We start from the raw sequence: 20,676 nt of genomic DNA, 5'->3' as shown, positions 1-20,676 counted from the left end.
ATTAGGGAATTCTATTTGGGTTTCAATAATCATTTAATGATTGAGTTCTTAAGTATATATGAGTTCCTCTAATGTATTTTAAAATCCTTTTTACTACAACTCAAAGATGTTTAAACTATTTAAATAATTTTCAAAGTATGACTAAATAAAATATTTGATTATTTAAAATCATTAAATAATTATTTTGACTTCCAAGTAGTCAACCTTCTAAGAAATAAATATTTAAATAATATATAAATATATATTAAAATATATTTATAAAATTCATAAAATTATGGGGAATTGCATCCTCCTTCTGGTTGTATGCCCATGAGATGGTCAACATGTATGTAGATCCCATGTTATTGGGGGAAGATTGATACTCTAAAAAGAAGATGTACAAGTACTCACTCGTAGTGGGAGGATAGCTCATCCTGTTTATGAGCCATGCCAAAGCCCACAAGCGCCTCTTTCAATGTCTCCTCAAGAAGTAATGCCAACATCAAGTAACTCAAGAATACAAAAGCTGAAATAATAACAAATAAATGTTCGGCAACTGATTACACCTTCTTATGAGCATCACATGACAATGGTGGATGTGCTTACCAAGCTGAACATGTCATTTAACATATCTCCTAAGGGTTTGGTTAACTTTCTTATTACTGATAAACCAACTCAAGACAGAGTCATTTCCTATTTCTATAAGGACCTTCAGTTTGAAGAGGGAAAACATAATAAGGGTATTGCGTCTTATTGTACTATGTATGAGCATGAATATCCTAATGACTTTGGTTGATATTGGATCCGCAATCAATAATGTGTGTACATTACACACCACAAGGCGTATAGGTCTTAAATATCAAAACTTTACGCCTTCTCTCGAAGGTATTCAAGCCTATGAAACTCTCATCACCAATCTTTAGGGACCACGTCGCTCAAAATCAATTGGGGTACTAGAAAGATGTATAATCTTTCAAATGATTGTCTTAAAGACGTCATTCAGCTTATCCTTAAGACGGTCTTTGCTTCACGAGTTTGGTGCAATCCCTTCATTCTTACACCAAAAGGTCAAGATGATAGTTGATACAATTTCTGCCACCCGCAAAAAAACTCATTATATACAATAATTCCACCGAGATATTCAAATTTTATATTTACCGAATATAAATTAATACTTATTTCTCGTTATAAGGGTCATCTTATCTTTCCCCGTTACCTTCAAGCACCTCACCCTTAATTAGTGGACCAAAGTCTTATTAGTATCTTTTTCTAAAAAAATTTAAAAGAATTTACAGAATTATCTGTTCCTTTTTGTTGCCAATCAGAAATATTCATAGGCATTCGAAAATTAGAAATAAAAATTGGTCCCCCACTTAAAATATCATCATAGCAGTCATAGACTTAATAATGGTAGGCTTTGAATAATTAAATTTTATACTTATCAACTCTCATTTCACATCAATTTTAGTAGGTGGTACACTACTTTTAAAAGATCCCAAATTCAATCAATAGTTTTGGGCTCACTTTCTTCGACTTCCATCAGCCAATCCAACCACTTACCACCCCATTCTTCTGCTATATATAAAGCTCTCACATATTTCTCACTTCATTAAGAAGCGGCGTATTGTAAATTTGTAATACTACACCAACCCATTGACCCATCCACATCCCATCACCTTGCTTCTCTTGATCTGCCATGGCTTTCGATAAGATCAACGTTACCAACCCCATTGTTGAGATGGATGGTAATTTCTGTCTTCTGATACGATCTCTTTTCTTTTTCTTTTTTCTTTTCCTCTGTTAGCAGGATACTATTTTGCTTTATAGGTTTGTGTGAAATTTATTGTTTACTGTGTTGATATAGATCTATCAATATCTGGATCATTTTTGTGCTGTGATCGGTTACGACGATCACTATACTATCGGAGATTTACATATTTTTCCAATTAGGGGCACTCTTGTAAATAAATTGTCGATTAAATAATAAATATTTGACCTCTATTTGACCTCTAGTAGTTCCTCCGTGCCAAATTAGTTGCTACATTTGTTCTTTCACAGCTTATGAGATGCAACTTCAAATACCAATATCTTGAGTTACATATATGAAAAAATTATAAAAATTATATATTTGGAAAATACAAATTGGGACGAATCAAACAAGATCCAACATGACTATGTTTTTTCTTATGTATATAGAGTAAAAGATAGTCAAAGTTATGACGTGAATAGTGCCTACGATCAAAATGTAGCAACTAATTTGGGATGAAGGAAGTAAGTAGTACTGGATTTAATTGACACGTAGATCTCGGTAATGTACGAGATGACCTTCATATGTCTGCGTTACATTTATTGGATTTTATTGTATTTAGTAGTGTGAATTGTACTAAACTCTAAGCTAAATCAATTCTACTAATTGTTGCTGTCTTGCTGACCTTTGTTAAATGCTTTTTATTTTATTTCTTGATTCTCAAAAAGTAATTTTATTTTGGTGTATATGAGACCTGCTGTTTTATTTGATTGCTGTGATCTTGAGTATCTCACCTCGATTTTTAACATATCCGGTGAAAAATGCCAATATCTTGCTGCGAAGTTAGGGAGTTTGTACATCTTTGTAAGGATAAAGAAACACTCTTTAGCTCAATACAGTACTTTCTTAAATATTATCTTTCCTAAATAGTACAAGTTTAACAGTCCATTCAAATTGAACTAGACAAATTAAAGAGGATATGACCAATCACTCTTAAGATATAGTTGCCACCACCTTAGCTTGGTTAAGGATTGATTTTCTCTACGATGATGGCGCTACCATTTTGGCTAAGCAAAATTGAAGGGTTGCGAAGTCATCACATCTAATTAAAGATCTATAACATAATGCTCAGAAAAGTTTTGTTGAGTGATATTTGTATGTCCTTGGATACTCTTATTTTCTTAATCATACATAGAACTCCATTTGAAGTAGCACACAAACGAGCTGGACAGAACAAAGCTAAAAGCTGGAAAGTAGTTTCACAAGCTGAAATTAGAAGAACCATATAAAAAGCTGTCTGAAGGGAGAAACTCCCTGCTATGCTTTCTAAGAACAAGTGCAAGTTTTCATGATTGTGGTTATTTGAGATTAATTAACTAATCATGCTGTGTAAATTTAAGACACAAGAATTATTCTAGGCCACATTTCATGTTATATAGGTTATTTAGTGAGAGTATTGAACTACTGTACTCAAGCACGCAGATGCAGATTCACATTAGTCACTGTCTGCAGGTCGATTTACATTGATTGTCAAATGCACCTCCTTTTTTAAAAAAAATTGTTGCATTGTTTATCCACCCCAATTTTTCTTTTCCTTGCCCCAAAGTGCTCACCTGTTTAGCTCCATTTTATTTTATTTTATCTCTTTTGTGTGTTCGTGTGGTTTGCTTGACTGCATTTTACATCATTTGGAGATCAATATGAACTGTTTTCGCTTGCTCCTTAAATGTATTTATATCTGTTTTGCAGGTGATGAAATGACTCGTGTTATCTGGCAGATGATAAAGGACAAGGTGCTTTAATGTTATACCGCTCCTCAATGTATCTATGTCACTTCAGAATTATATGTTGTGCTTATGCTTTTCCGTGGTGTTTGATATTTATTACAGCTGATATTTCCATTTCTGGAGTTGGACATAAAATATTTTGATCTTGGTCTTCCCCACCGTGATGCTACTGATGACAAAGTTACTGTTGAAAGTGCTGAAGCAACTCTGAAGTAAGTTTTTTTAGGCTTCTTTGGTTTTTAGAGGAATTCTGCTATGAAGCATGAATATTAGCTTCTCTTGTTTCTATACTTGATTGCTAGGTGTACAAAGAGTAAGCTGAGAGGAAAAGAAATAAAGCTTTTTTTTATTGGCATATTTAATCTTTGTCAATGAGAATTAAAGAACTACAATCATGCCGTTGCAGGTACAATGTGGCAATCAAGTGTGCAACTATTACTCCAGGTCTCTGTGATGTTCCTATGTTTTTATTACTTTTTTTGTATAAACTTCACATCTCCCCATTCTACCATCCGTTAATAAAATGGTTCTTTTTATCTTAACAGATGAAGCACGCGTGAAAGAATTCAACTTGAAAAGTATGTGGAGAAGCCCAAATGGGACAATCAGAAACATTCTGAATGGTCAGTTAATATGAATTTGAACACCTGATTTTAAAGACATTGTCCTTGTAATGCTTTTTAGGAGCATTTTTGGTTGCCTTTTTTGTCATTTTTTTTCTGGTATTTTGCAGGCACTGTCTTCAGAGAACCCATCCTTTGTAAAAATGTTCCTAGGCTTGTCCCAGGTTGGACAAAGCCTATATGTATTGGAAGACATGCATTTGGAGATCAGTACAGAGCAACTGATACTGTCATTAAGGGTGCTGGGACACTCAAGCTAGTATTTGGTATGTCTTTCTTCTTGATTACGGATTACTTGTTTTCCTGCAAATCATTGTCCTGTCTGCTGAAGGTGTTTGTTACCTTTCTTTTATAACTCTTGAATGCAAGAGATGTCTAGGTTTTGTCTGCTTCTCTATCGTACACTAGTTATGTGGTTATTGACTGCTGACATGTGGATCAGATTTTTTTTGGCATTGCCTTAACATCTGATCAGTGCAAGTTGCTTGTACTAGATTATATACTGATTCTCAGATTTGTTACAGTACCTGAAGGAAAAGATGAAAAATCAGAAATGGAGGTTTTCAAGTTTACTGGAGATGGAGGTGTAGCTTTGTCCATGTACAACACTGATGAGGTTTGGCTGTTACAATGTGTTCTTAAATTCCATACGCATCCTTTGCTATTATGTTCACCTTTTAATTTGTGTTTTGCTTGCTTACGTGCACTGCAGTCCATCACATCATTTGCGGAGGCTTCAATGAGCATGGCCTATGAGAAAAAGTGGCCACTCTATCTTAGCACTAAGAACACTATACTTAAGAAATATGATGGGAGGTAAGAGAAGTTTTTCTTTTCTACTTCGCATTGGGTTATTTGTACCTGTCTTTTGATAAACATTATCCTTATTTTTTCTTTTCATTGAATTTTGCAAAGATTCAAGGACATATTTCAAGAAGTTTATGAAAGCAAATGGAAGTCAAAATTTGAAGAAGCTGGAATATGGTGCGCATTGGATCTGTTCTCTTTTCATTGTCCCTGTCTTTTCAGCAGCGAATTGAATTTTTATATTTGCTAATAACTTATGACCGATCTGTTAGGTATGAGCATCGTCTCATTGATGATATGGTTGCTTATGCTCTCAAGAGTGAAGGAGCTTATGTGTGGGCATGCAAGAACTATGACGGAGATGTACAGAGTGATTTCCTTGCTCAAGGTTTGTGTTGGCCATTTGGGTTTAACAATTAGTGTCATTGATGCGTGAAAATGCTTCTTTTTCTTTGAGTAAATAGCTCCCACTTTTATGGATGTTTTTTTGCTCTAGTTTCTATCTTTTTAACCCAGTGTTACTCTTCAAATTATTGTAGGGTTCGGATCTTTGGGATTGATGACTTCTGTATTGGTATGCATTCTATCTTTGATTTCCAAATTCTTACACGAGATTGTAATGTAATTGCCACTTACTTGAAATGTCTCTATTCTAACTAATGCAAAAGGACACAGATCTACGCCCATTCACACACCTACTTAAGTTTGCACACTCTTGAAGTTTTACATGTGTAAATGTGTGACCTCATCGATTAGGGTTTGTGGGTAGCATTTCCATTGCTTCATCTCCCTGAATTCTCAGCTCTCTTTGCTTGGGTTGAATAAACTATTAATTGATACCCATAAACTCCTTGTTCTCTATAATCTAAAATTTTCCAATTTTACACTGCTATACCATGAGTGGTTCATACTAATGAATATCAATGGAATAGAGAAGGGGGGGGGGAGACAGAGGAAGGATGATTAGAGTATATGCTAAAACGTGGACTCTCTTCAGATATGCCCTGATGGAAAAACTATTGAAGCTGAAGCCGCTCATGGTACAGTAACACGTCATTTCAGAGTTCACCAGAAGGGTGGTGAAACCAGCACCAACAGCATTGCCTCAATCTTTGCTTGGACTAGGGGACTTGCTCACAGGTATAACCCAACAAGCTTTTACTACATAATTCTGCCTTGTTTTGGTCCATATGGCATTAAAAAAAGTCTTATTGATTTCGTTCCTTGGTCAACAGGGCTAAATTGGACAATAATGAAAGACTCTTGGGGTTCACACAAACATTGGAAGCAGCTTGTGTCGACACTGTTGAATCTGGGAAAATGACCAAGGATCTTGCTCTCATCACCCATGGATCAAAGTGGGTGGCTTTCTTAGTCAATGTTTTAATGTTGCTTCTATTGAGCAATTCTTGTCTAATGTAATCTGGGAATTGCAGGCTTACAAGGGACCAATATCTCAACACAGAAGAGTTTATAGATGCTGTCGCTGCAGAGCTTAAAGCAAGATTATAGGCCAGTATGTAAGTGCCTTTTGGATTGCACTTAAATTAAATTAAATTAAATGGTAGTTTTATCTGTTTTATAATAAAGTGCTACACTGGAATACGCAGCTGTTGAAGCACACAGTTAGATAGTATGTGAACAATTGCTTATAAATACTACCTCTGTTCTTTTTAGTTGCAACATTTGATTATTTTAATACACTCACCAACTAGGTTGCACATAGACGGGTACGGATACGGGTGCGGATTCGGGTACGGGGACAGAAAACGGCAAGATTTTGAAATTTTAGGAAAGGGTACGCGTACCCATACAGGATACGTATCGTATTGGGTACGGGTGCGGGTACGAGTACGTGACCTAGAAGAAGTACCCATGCTACATAGCTCACCAAAAAGTCATTTGTTGCAACTAAAAATAGAGGAAGTATAATTTAACAGATAATAAGTAAGTTTTCTGATGATGGCAGCCATGAGCTCAATTTAATTTTGAATTCATTGATTGTTTTGTGTACAATAAGTGGTCCTTGCTCAACAGCTGCTAGTAGATAGACTGTATCTTTTCATCGGTTTCTAGGAGGTTGAGGGAAGTATTTTACATATATTAGCTATTGTACTTGCTGCAAGGAATTTAAGAAAATGGGTCAATTATACTAAGATTCTATTCTTCGAGTGCCCATGAAATTGAAATTTCAGAGTTTGGCTTAATGAGTGGCTTAGTTTCTTAGCTTCACGTGTAGACAGTTGTCAGTCACAAAGTTTCGGATCATGTTTCATTGATATCTCGGTCCGATCTTAATGGGGTGCTTATCTGTAGGGTTTTTAAAGTCTGAATTCCTGCATTAGTAAGTTGATCAAGTATAGTCCGTACATCTTATGCATTTTTACCAATTCATGGCATACCAAGCAGTGACCTGACTAGCGCAGCAGATTCTGTGGCTCTTTTTCTTTTATTTTTTTGATATCAGCGTGATGCTGGGCAGCTGGGTGACTTTAGAGGGTATCAAATGTTTGCAATTATGTTTCTATGCTGATGGGTTTGGAATGTATCACAATGCTTGCAACTGCGTCTATTGTGTTTTACCTAGAAGTTCAAATCTATATGTAATGGCCCTTCACTTTCCACTTAAATCAGTCAGTCAACATGCTCCATAGTGCTGTTATTTGTTAGGGGTTTTCAGGGTCCAGGTCACTTTTTGTGAACTTTATGATGGGGACTTGGTGACTTGATTGGTAACTTGTAAGCTGATTTATGCCATCTCTATGAAATTTTGCATTTTGCCTTTTCAGAACGGTGATAATAATAACAGTAATGAAAATTAGAAAGATAATAATAATAACATATGCTCTTCTTTGTTATCATCGTTATCGTGACATTTAAAGTAGTCTCTGGTTTCTTTTGATTAAAGCTCGACTGAATTAGGTGAAGTGGTTGTAAAAAGACGACAAACTCTGCTATTAGTCGAATAGATACAACTGTATATATATGATCTCCATTAACCATTGATACAAATTATTGAATGTCATTATTTGCAGGTGTGGGTTGTCCTAATAGGTCTGAGCTCATGAATCCGACAAGTGAGAGGAACAAGCATTCATACATATTTCATCGCTTTCTTTAGCTTAAACTTCACTTGGCTTCAGTTTAGTGGTCCTCTGTTCTTTCCTTTAATATTGATTTCAAATGGCTTTCTTTGGCCTACAAACTCAGTGCAATTCTATGTATGTTGGACTCTTTTTTTGTTACTTGTATTTGTTTCCTCGCTCGTCATTTTTTCTATTGTTGACTAATTTTGGTGTTACGCATAAGGGTTGCACCAGCACGAACCTTACTCTTTGATGTGTTTGTATGGTCAACAAGGCCGCCTTCAACATGTTGGAGGCCCTCTTCGAATTATTATAATGGGGCCTAATAAAACATTAATATTCACTATTAATGTACAAAGTTGATTCTATAAAGTACTCCCTTCGTTTTTTTTAGATGTAACATTGGACTTTTCACATTTGCCGAGGCACAACTTTGGCCGATAATATCTCCAATTGTATAAAAGTAAAAATTATAAAAATATATATTTGGAAAGTGTATACCGTGACGAATCAAATAAGATCTCACATGATTATGTTTTTTCTTATGTATAAATAACAATTAGTGGTCAAAGTGTAATGGATGAATAGTGTCCAAAGTCAATATGTTACATCTAAAAAAATGGAGGGAGTAGTTCGTTATGATTGTTTTTGAATCATATATGGCATCAAAAATTTCATGAAAAAACAGTAATTATGAACACATCTTTAAGCAATTAAATCAATATCTACCTTATTTAAAACTTATTTCACTCCCTCTTGCACAGAGTGATCCAAATCATGCAAAGTTTTTTCATTGAGAATATTACCTTGTTTTATTTTTAATGTTGGCCAATTGGTAGTTTTCACTTTAAAGTGAGTAAGAAGAGAAGTGATCAATGCATCATAGTCAACAACACAATAATTTTCAATACAATGCTTGAGATGTTGGATAAAGAGGGAAGGAAAGTTTATTTGAATGTGGTGATCAAGACAAAACATGTAACACATATCTAAGAGGTCCATCTCATTCCTTTTCTCAGTTCGAGGAATGAGTGCTCTCCAAACAAGATTAAACAGAATTTTGTGAATAGGAGAAAGTAGATTGTGATTTATTTTGTTTTTGGCCAGCAGTTCTCCCAAAATATTCAACAATCTTATCTTGAGAGAAATTGGAAAAGGCGACAATTCCTTTCCTCTTAAAAAACACATCAGTTCCTTTGCAAGGAACTTCCCATATTTTTGCTAACGTTTCTTGAGAAAAAAATATTTTCTTCCCCCTAACTTCAGTATCACATATTCCATCAGTGTTGATGAAATTTGTACAAAATTCATCCATAACTAAAGGAACTATGCATTGTTAAATGCGGTTTCAAACAGGTATTCCATACCCTGTTCCTTTAGTATGTCGGTTAATTCATTGAATCTCACTTCCTTGGCCCACTCCAATTCAACACAAAATCCTAAGACATACCTTGATTCACTTCTTTCAACTCGTTTCTTGGAGGAAGAAACAACAGTTCCTTTGGAAGGAACAGGGGTAGCTTCTTCTTCCCCCTTAACTTGTTCTGATGATTCTTCTTCATCTTCTTCCCCAATTAGTTTTCTTCTTCTCACGCTTCTCCTAGGTGACTTCAATTTTTGTTCTTCTACCACCATTGTTGTTTCTTGAGATTTTTCGATTTCTAGGATTTTGGATGGAGAAGAGGGGTTTTCCATTTCAGAAGTTTTGGAAAAGGTGAAGTGAGTGAGGTTTTTGCCATTTTGTGAAAAGAATTTGGGGTTTTATGGCGTGTGAAGGGGTGTGAAGGAGATGAATAATGGTGAAGTTGAAGCGACTAAGAAACACAGTTTTGGGATGAAAGAAAAAGAAGACGATGCATGTAACAGTAAATGAGGAATTAAGCGCGTGAAAATTAAAAGGATAGAAACAAAAATAAAAGATAAAAGAAAAAATAAAAGAGAATCATTACTTGATTAAATTTGATTCCTATCTTTTTGAGATTTTCGGATTTTTGATTTTTATGGATTTTTTAATTTTTGGAAAGAAAATGAACTCTAATGAACTTATGCTATAGGAACAACTTAAGCTAAATATCAACATTCTTCATATTATGCATGTTTCTTTAACTTAGGAACAATAAGGGGAGTATTATATGACATTTGTGAGTTGTTTCATTCCTTTGAATCCATGTTCATGTTTTTAACATCTTAATTTGCAATGGTCTTAGACAATTAATCACAATCACTTAATATCACATAGAATAAGGCAAATCAATTCAGACATGAGGGATTGGAATAGGAACAATTACTTAAGTTTTATTAATCCTAACTCAAGCCTTAATTTTTCATATCTATCTCTTTGTAGAGCCTTAGTTAGTATATCAGCAATATGATTTTCAGTTTGACAAAACTCAAGTTTAATCAAACCTTTTTCCACATTTTCTTTTAGAAAGTGATGTCTGATATGTATATGCTTAACTCTTGAATGATGCACTGGATCTTTTGAAATACTAATGGCACTAGTATCATCACAATAAATAGGAACACAATTAAAGTTTATTCCATAGTTACAAAGTTGTTTTATCCGAAGCATGTGAGAGCAACATGCAGCAGCAACTACATATTCTGCTTCAGCAATGGATAAAGCAACTGTGTTTTGTTTCTTGGTGCTCCAAGAAACTAAACTATGACTAAGAAATTGAACCATACCTAAGGTGCTTTTCTTATATACAAGATCTCCAGCATAATCAGCATCCGCATATCCTCTTAACTCAAATGTATCACTTCTTGGATAGAAAAGTCCAAGATCATCAGTTCCGTTAAGATATATAAGAATTCTCTTCACGGCAATTAGATGAGATTCCTTGGGATTTACTTGAAATCTAGCACACAAACCAACACTAAAATCTATGTCTGGACGACTAGCAGTCAGATACAAAAGTGAACCGATCATGCCTCTATATTTCATTTGATCAACACTTGTTCATTTGGAATCTTCATCTAATCTAGTTGAAGTTCCCATAGGAGTGTGATTTATCTTTGAGTTTTCAAGGCCATATTTCTTTATTATCAGTTCCTTTATGTATTTTTGTTGGTGAATAATTATTCCTTTTTCAGTTTGCTTAATTTGTAACCCAAGAAAGAAATTTAACTCACCCATCATACTAATTTCAAATTCATTACTCATGAGATTTGAGAATCTTTGCATAATGTTTCATTTGTTCCTCCGAAAATAATGTCATCAATATATATTTGAACAAGTAATATGTCAGCTCCTTTCGATTTTAGAAACAAGGTTTTATCCACCTTTCCTCTTTTAAAGTTGTTTTCTAAAAGGAGCTTTGATAATCTCTCATATCATGATCTAGGCGCTTGCTTTAGCCTATAAAGAGCCTTGTCAAGCTTGTAGACATGGTTTGGGAGATCATTACTTTCAAATCCAGGGGGTTGTTCAATATATACATCTTTATTTAAATAGCCATTTAGAAATGCACACTTAACATCCATTTGATATAATTTAATCCCATATAAGCAGCAAATGCAATTAGTATTCTAATGGCTTCTAGTCTAGCAACAGGACCAAAGGTTATTCATAGTCAATTCCTTCTTGTTGATTATAACCTTTTACTACAAGTCTAGCTTTGTTCCTAACAATTGTTCCATACTCATCTAGTTTATTTCTAATTAAACACCCAATTTAAGCCAATTACTTTTTGTTGTTTAGAAGAAGGAACTAGATGCCTTACCTTGTTTCTTTCGAACTCATTTAATTCAGCTTGCATAACAGTGATCCAATTGGAATCAGTTAGGGCTTTTTCATGATTTCGTGGTTCTATCATTGATAAGAACGCATGAAATGTACAAAAATTCCTTAACTGAGATCTAGATTGCGTACCTTTGGATATGTCACTTATTATGGTTCCACTAGATGTGATTTTTGATGTCTCCAAGGTTTTGGTTGAAACTCCCTTATAGGAACAAGTTGTTCCTCTTGAGTTCCTTGAGTGGATGAGAGATTTGATCAGTTGTTCCTCTTTTAGCAATGGTTGACTCAATTCCTTCATCTTGAGGAACAGGAACAGCTCCTATATCTTGAGGAACAAGAACATCATTGTTATGAACGTTTTCATTTTCTTCGTTCCTTTCCTCTTTTATTTCTTCTTCTTCAATTGAATATGTATCTTTCTCATTTGGTTGTATCAAGCCAATCTCATAGTTATCAACCTGTTTGCTTGGATTGAATTTATCAGATTCATCAAAAATTATGTGGACACTTTCTTCAACACACATAGTTCTTTTATTGTAACATCTATAACCCTTACTATATATGTGATGAATATCCTAAGAATATTGCTTCATCACTCCTAGCGTCAAATTTTCCAAGATTATCTTCCCATTGTTATGAACAAAACATTTACAACCAAATGTTCTGAAATGAGTGATATTGAGTTTCTTTCCAAAGTAAAGCTCATAAGGAGTTTTATTAATGATAGGTATCATCATGGCACGATTTATTATGTGACAAGCAGTATTAACAGCTTCGGCCCGAAAATTCCTTGGAAGTTCACTAGCAATTAGCATGGTCCTAGCCATTTATTCCAAAGTTCTTTTTTTCCTTTCTCCAACCCCATTTTGTTGTGGTGTCCTAGGTGCAGAAAAATTATGATCCAGGCCATGGTCTCTGCTTAAGTCATCAAATATATAATTATTAAATTCTTTACCATGATCAAATCTAATATGCATCAATTTATGACCACTCAAATGTTGAACTCTTTTAGCAAAGACAAGAAACTCATCAGAAGTCTCATCTTTACTAGAGAGAAAATAACCCAAGTATACATAGAGTAATCATCAACAATAACTAACACATACCTCTTTCCACTTCTACTTTCAATTCTCATAGGGCCACACAAATCCATATGAATTAATTCTAATGGTTTTGTGGTGTTCACTACAGTTTTAGATTTGAATGAGGATCTAATATGCTTTCCTTGGGCCCATGCATCACAAACTTGATCAATATGAAATTTTATAGATGGTAATCCCAAGACAAGATCTTTTGATCAAAGTTTGTCAAGTAATGAAAAGCTAGCATGTTCTAGAAGCTTATGCCAAAGGAGTGGATCATCTTCAATAACACTAAGACACGTCAGATTATTTTTAGGAACAAGATTAAGATCCACAATATATGTGTTTCATTTCCTTGTTCCTTCCAAGATGACCTTCTTCGATTTAATGTTAATGATCAAACATTTTTCATTATTAAATTTGACAACGTTTCCCTTATCACAGTGATAAGCGCATATATGTCGATATTTTTGTCCCCTAAAACTAGTCTTATGGTTGTCTTCTATGTGTTATTTTATAATATTTTTTGACTTTTATTAATAAGTGACTTATTTATGTCCATATTATATTTTATTGAATAATTAGCTTAAATTATTATAGGTATTTTACAAGTTCACTTTGCTAAAGGAAGACAACAAGACTAAAAGAAAGAAAAGAAAGAAAAAAAAAATGATAAAAGTGAGCCCAAGCTCACGTGGGCTTTTTCACGTGAAGGAAGCAACAAAAGGGGCAACTACATCTTTTAATTCATGCTTCCTATCTGTATACTCAGCAAACCGAAGAAACAGAATACTTTCCGAATTCCACGCAAGAAACAAAGAGGAGATATGATTTTATCTCCTCAAAATTTTCACAATACAGATTGTTTAGGAGATTTTCAGTTTTTAGGAAATTTTTATCTTTTTGATTCTATCTTCTACACAACGAGATATAAATTCACCAATTTTTCGGAGATGAAAAAGACACACACATACAAGAGAGTTCGTGAGAGTGAAGAAAATAATCGGGGTCGTCCAAGATCGACAAGTTGACAGGAAGTGAAGAAGTATTGCGTTCGGAGGCGAATTGAGGGTAGCGACTGCATCAATTCGGGTCTACTGTCATGAGTTTTCTCTCTTCTATTTTCAATTAGTTGTTCTTGTGATTGAACTTGATTCTATCTGAATTTATTCTTGATTCAGTTTCTTATATTTATATTAATTGAGTCTAATTGGTTAACGTTGAGTTGATTGAATTTAATTATTTAATTTAGTATTTATACAATTCATACTATTGTTCGTTGGTTATGAAATCTGATATCTTTACTTGTAATTGGACGCAATTAGTTGTTTAGATACTCAAATTGTGCTATATGACTATTAGGCGCAGTTTTTTGAATAGTTGGATAGGGAGGACGACTTGAGATTAATAAGAGTGAGCGGCTCATCTCAATATTCTTAATTGTATGAATTGTGCTAATAAAACAAGTTTATTAGGGTTGGATTTGTCTAGCAAGATTCTAGATTTTTAGGGAGTAAGACAAGAATTGATTGCGGCGATAATTCGCCAATCTAAGTGCTAAGTTAAATATTAAAGTGGTCTCAATTGTAAAGGTTAAGAAGCTAAATTATGACTAAACATTCTATGATCGAATCGGGAATTAATAGAGTTTGTGTGTCGTCACTTGTAATTATTAGTTTAGTAGTAGTTTTAATTTTACTTCATCTAAGTAGTTGGTTACAACCGAAACCCCCCTAATCGTATATATGTGAATAGTGTAAATAGTGTAAATTCGTATATAATATATATTTTTGTCACTTAGTTGAATATTTGAGTTTAGGAATTATAATAATCTTCTCAAGGGATCGACCCTTTCTTACCCTTTTTACTAGTTATAAATATTTTTGAAGGTTTAAGTTAGGTTTTTAATTTTATACGGTAAACGACACGTATCACACATAATTGGGAAATATTTAATAGATTGTGTTTTAATCCTTCAACTAAAAATACATTTTCAATGGCATGTGATGGTGACTTACCAACCTTACCCACGGCAACTAAGTTACCTTTCTTATTGTCACCAAACGTCACACTTCCACCTTCATAGGTTGAGAGTGAGAGAAACTTAGATTTGTCTCCTATCATATGCTAGAACAACCACTATCAAGATACCAAGTGTTGTTCCCCCTCACTCCAACCTCAACATTTTCTTCATCTTCTTTTTCATCAATGTTTGCCATGAGGCAAAGATTTGCAGTTTCTTCAGTTTGTTTTTCTTCTTCCTCTTTCGTCTCTGAATCTCCCCAAGCAGCTATCATTGCCTTTCGAACGTTCGCTTTAGAGAAGGGTGCTTTAGTTTCCTTGTTCCTTTCAGCGAAGCGTTCCTTGTTCCTTTCTTTGGTGTTATCATTTTCTCAAAGTGGATATTCCTTGATGAAGTGATATGTACTATCACATTTATGACAAGCAACTTTGTTAGTAAACTCTTTAGTTTTACCTTTGAAGTTCCCATTCTTCATGTTCCTATACATCTTTCGAAATTTCCGGACCATGAGAGGTACTTCCTCTTCTTTTGAGTCAGAGTCATCTTCATCATCTGCTTTGAGGGCAATGGATTTTGATTTGGAGCTTTCACCATACTCAGTATCAAGGTGAAGCTCATGAGTCAGAAGTGACCCAACCAGTTGTTCCAAGTTTAACTTAGTGAAGTCTTTTGTTTCTTGTAGAGGAGTGATCTTAGCCATCCATCTGTCCTTAGGAAGACTTATAAGAACTTTTCGAACCTATTCCTCTGATGAAATAAACTTACCAAGAGAAGCTAACTCATTAATAATGTTAGTAAAACAAGTAAACATCTCTTACTTGTATGCTTTCCTTAGTTTTCATGGAGAACGGTTCATATTGATTCATTAGTAAATCAATTTTAGATCTTTTGACTTCATTAGTTCCTTCATGAGTTACTTCTAGTAAATCCCATATTTGCTTTGCGGATTTGCATCCCATGATCCTGTTGTGTTCATGGGGTCCAAGTCCACAATGCAACAATTTAACAGCCATTGCATTTACTTCCATTTTTTCAAAATCGACTTTTTCATATTCAGAGAAGGGTTTTAGGATTACCTCATTTTTGTCATTAGTAGTTGTGACCTCGAAATCACCAACTTCAATGACTCTTCATAACTGGTAGTTTTTAGCCTTGATGAATATCTCCATTCGGTTCTTCCAGTAGGAATAGAACTTCCCATTGAACATTGGAGGCCTTTGCTTGGAGTAACCTTCCTCAAGTTTCTCGGTGGTATTCATTGTTCCTTGGATCTTTTTTTCAATAGGGTTTCCTATCTTTTGTGAGTTCTAGCTCTAATACCAATTGTTATTTCACTAGGAACAATACAAGAGGGGAGGGGGGGTAAATTGTATGTGTAGAAATAAGCGTAACTTTTTGCGGAATTTTGACCTTAACTAAAGAAACAAGCTAAAGGAACACAAGGGATTTTTACGAGGAAAAACTTCTTGGGCCCAACAAGAAGAAACAACCTCGATCACTAGGGATTTTAAACTCAACTCTTTCATTAATTAGGCCAAAGAACTTTGTTACAACCTAATTCTCCTCACGAGCCACACCTTGAATTCCTAAACTCAAGTTCCTGAACAACTGTTTCCTTATCAGTTGTTCCTCTCAACTTCACTTGAAGTTTTCTCACTTTATCTTGCTTTACTCAAAGCTTCTCTCTTACAGAACTTCACTGAAAGTCCCCTTACCCCCAAAAACCAAAATACAATTGATCAAATAAACTTAGTGGAATTAGAGTAAGAATGCAAAGAACAAATAACTTTTATGAGAGAATGAAGGCACTGACACTTTACTTAGTTAAACTCACTAAATCACTTAGTCAGACACACTTAATGGAACTTCATTACACATTAGTATTTATAGTGGTAATAACTTAGAACGTGGGATTAAAATATATATTAGTGATAGAACCATTATCCCATGATATTCCTTACCCAGAGGAACACGTTCCTCAATCATCCCATGATCTCCATGATCATTGTTAAACGTAGGAGAGACTTAAGTTACTGCTCCTTAATATTAGCAACCACTTTAAGCACTAATTCGAAAATATGATTTAATTAAAAATATTTTAATTATTAAAACCGAAATAAAATCCTTTTATTAAAAATATTATCTTAAAAAATATTTCCATAAAAACCGAAAAGAATTTATATTATCTTTGGAAAAATAAAATCTTTTCCTTAAAAATATTTTCCTTAAAATCAGATTTTTCCTTAAATGAAAACGGTTACCTAGAATCTAGGCATAATTTACTCAACTGGCAATAATGTACCGTTGTAATGCTTCATCCTAAGTCTAGTTACTTTTAATTGTTAGTTCCTTTAACTTATTAGTTTATCCCAGTTCGTCTGTTCCTTACAAAGGAACAAACGATCATTCTCATTCTAAATTGCCATAGTTCCTTACCATTCTTCCTCGTTCCTTTACAATGGAACTAGAAACAAAAAGTTTCGCTTTAGTCTTCTTGCTCCAATGCTGCTCCAATACCAAATATAGAAACATCTTCACTTAGTCATCAAAATCCAAACTTGATTTCTTCCTTGACTTAGTATTCTCTTTGTTCCTTTCATTGATACCTTGAAATTCACTCACTTAAACAACTTATTAGTCAAATACTTAGTTTGCATCTTTATTCCTTTGTCATCATCAAAACTAGGGTTCAACACATATGAACATGATTTTTATATTTTTGAAAAGATACTGATGTTTTCTTCAAATTTGATGTTTTTAGTTTTATCTAAATGATTTTATTTTCAACTTTATTGACAGAACAAGCTTAGGTGGTACTGGACAAAATCATTTTTGCACAACAAATTTGTATGATATTTCATTATTTACACATTTTTTTTTTTTTTTTTGCAAATTCCAAGTTGCTGGAAACATCTTGCATTTCATAGAAAAAATATTAAATCCTACGAACTAATTAGTTAACGCAGACGAAAAAATGAAATAAGATAGGAAAGTAAAACTGACTATAATTACAGCATCACATTTTTATATGGAGATGTTTTTGCATAACTTATCTTGAATTTTTTTATAAAATTATTTTTGGTGATGAATAATAACTTGATTAAGGAAAATCACATAATCACATTGTTTCTTAAGAGTCACTCCATTAGAGGTGACTATTCTAGTGGGGGTGATTTAAGGTTGGGAACCTATTAGGACTTCCACATACCCAAATCACTCCAAAGATTAAAAAAAATGATAAGAAGAAAACAAGGAAATAGTTAGTAGATGATTAAAAAGATAATCAAAATAAAAAGAACTTCAACTTTTCCTTGCTACACTAGTGGAAAAATAAGGAAGGGTTGCGCTAAAAAGGCCCTTAGGGCTGCGTATTCTGACAGCAACCCTTTCCATAGCTGCCCTTCACTTTAAAAGAAGGGCTGCGATTTTCAACCGCAGCCCTTCACAACAAAAAACGCAACCCTTCATGTGTAAAAGGACTGCGTTTTTGGACTAAAAACGCAGCCCTTCTTCAAGTGAAGGGCTGCGTTTTTAGTCCAAAAGCGCAGCCCTTTTGGACCCCAAAAAAATAAAAATAAAAATTATTAAAATCGAAGGCTCTAAACATCATTAAATTATTAGTTATTATTGAAATACATGATTGAATTCGATAGATGCTTCATACTGGTAACTAACTTGAGCGAAAGATTTCAAATATGTTTATTTTGTACATATAACTTAACCAATGGTAGGAGGATGAATAACAATTTCGTCACAATCAACCCAACGACACCTAAATATTTTCTGGAACTCCAGTGCCATCTGGTAAGACGATGGCTTTCACATTGACATTCTAACTTTCTAAAAAACAAAAAAAAATGAAAAACAGAAACTAAAAAAAATGAAAATCAGAAACTAAAAAAACGAAGAATCGAACACATAAACTAAAAAAAACAGAAACTAAAAAACAAAAAAAGAAAAACTGAAACTAAAAAAAAAACGAAAAACAGAAACAAAAAAACGAGTGTTGATGGAGATCTGAACGAACAAACGAGGGAGGAAGCCATAAACGCGTGTTGATTTGTTGCGTCGAGCGAGTGTTGCGACAGTAGATTTGAACAGTTGGTCAGGCGACCATTAGTTGTAAAAGTAATACACCATAAACGCGTGATTGTATTATGCAGTGGCGAATGCGTTCTTCTTGCATTTTCTCTCTCCTCTCTCGTCCTCAACCTCCACCTCCTCCGTTACATCATTCTCTCTCTCAATTTCTCTTGTTCTCCGACGATTCTAATTCTTCGACGCCTTCTAATTCGGTTGCAGAACAAGGGTTTCAAAGAACTCCTAATTCTATTTCTCCTACATTTTTGCGTGGATTTTTGTTGCCTAATTACTCGAATAGGGTTTCGTCTTTTCCCCAACTTCCATATATTCAGAAGGAGTTCGACGACCGACGGTTTGAGGAGGAGGTGGCGGCGCAATGGTCAGGCGGCGTTGTTGAGATTTAGGAGAGGAGGAAGGCTATCTGATGGCGTGAGGGAGGGATGGTGAGAGAGAGAGAGAGAATGAGTAAAGGGAGGAGAGAGAGAATCAGTTCTAACGTGAGAGAGGAGAGAGAGAATGAGATTGTGCCGCTTAACATTAACGTGAGAGAGGAGGAGAGGGAAAACCCTAGCCCGCTTAACATTTTAAGCCCAATGTACGCTTCTTTTCAAATAAAATAAAAAAAAGCCCATAAAGGGCTGCACTTGTCTAAAAAACGTAGCCCTTCTTCCCGTTAGAAGGGCTGCGTTTTTTAGACAAGCGCAACCCTTTATCTAAAGGGCTACACTTTTCTTTAAAAACGCAGCCCTACTATAGAGAAGGGTTGCGTTTTATTTAAAATCGCAGCCCTACAATAAAGAAGGGCTGCGTAATCAAGAATACGCAGCCCTTCCAGCGCAGCGCCTTCCTTTTTTTTCCCCTAGTGCTAGCTCAATGATGCACTTCCTTTTTACAAGTTTTTCTAATTTTTTTGTGATTTTTCTTAATTTCTAAGTGAGTTTCTTAATTACTAACTTAAAACCTTTTTTTTGTTTTTTCTTCTTTTGATGAACTTCTTTACTTACTAATTATCTTAAAAACTTTTCTTTCTTTTCTTAAGTGTAATTTTTTTAGAGGAAAGGAGTAGAGGAGATGAGAGATTAGTGAAGTTAAGTTGAACCCTTTTCAACTTAGGGCCTGTTTTCTTCGGCATAAAATAGCTGAATTGAATTGAACTGAACTGAATTGAACTGAACTGAACTGAATTGAACTGAATTGAATTGAGCCGAACTGAATTGGACTGAACTGAACTGAAATGAATAGTGATATGTGAGAGTAAAAGTATTGTCAAGAGCTGAACTGAACTGAACTGAACTGATCTAAACTGAATTGAATTGAACTGAACTGAAAATAAGCTAGGGAGAATAGGCCCTGAGTTTTGAAGTGAATTTTGGAGGGTATTTATAGAGGAATGAAGGAGGTGAACTAGGGTTTCAAAGAGGGAAAAACTCATATTTTTCATCCAAAAAATCTGATTTTGTTCATCCTTAATCACTTTAATGACATCATTCTAATGACCTCACCCTAATGACATCGTCAAATCTATCTGGAAACATAAATATTCTTATTCTCACATCTTTTCATGATTCTTATGCTCTAACTAATGGATAAAGGGTGGGTTTAGTGGATAAAGAATATATTCTTATTCTTTATCCAATGAACAATGACTTGACCATCAAGAAAACTGATTAACGCCGATTTTGGGATACGACTAAAATTTCGACGCCCAATCACG

General features: G+C 34.4%; 1 protein-coding gene across 2 annotated transcripts; it reads left to right on the top strand.

The window, feature by feature from the left end:
- The first annotated feature begins 1,487 nt into the window (after positions 1–1,487).
- On the top strand, positions 1,488–8,188 carry LOC104887067 (isocitrate dehydrogenase [NADP]). Of its 2 annotated transcripts, none has more exons than XM_010671652.4 (15): positions 1,488–1,724; positions 3,476–3,519; positions 3,616–3,725; positions 3,920–3,957; positions 4,059–4,136; positions 4,247–4,402; positions 4,661–4,752; positions 4,849–4,952; positions 5,052–5,120; positions 5,216–5,331; positions 5,483–5,517; positions 5,941–6,083; positions 6,179–6,301; positions 6,380–6,459; positions 7,979–8,188. In XM_010671652.4, the coding sequence occupies exons 1-14, from the start codon at positions 1,676–1,678 to the stop codon at positions 6,453–6,455; spliced, it is 1,233 nt and encodes a 410-aa protein (XP_010669954.2). In that variant the 5' UTR covers positions 1,488–1,675; the 3' UTR covers positions 6,456–6,459; positions 7,979–8,188. The 2 variants fall into 2 exon arrangements, with proteins under 2 accessions (XP_010669954.2, XP_010669953.2); XM_010671651.3 differs by having other exon boundaries at positions 1,490–1,724; positions 6,380–6,463.
- Positions 8,189–20,676: the final 12,488 nt, after the last annotated feature.

Source organism: Beta vulgaris, chromosome 2 (genome assembly GCF_026745355.1).
Source record: "Beta vulgaris subsp. vulgaris cultivar EL10 chromosome 2, EL10.2, whole genome shotgun sequence".
Classification (NCBI taxonomy): Eukaryota; Viridiplantae; Streptophyta; class Magnoliopsida; order Caryophyllales; family Amaranthaceae; genus Beta; species Beta vulgaris.
This window is presented reverse-complemented; position numbering and strand designations above follow the sequence as displayed.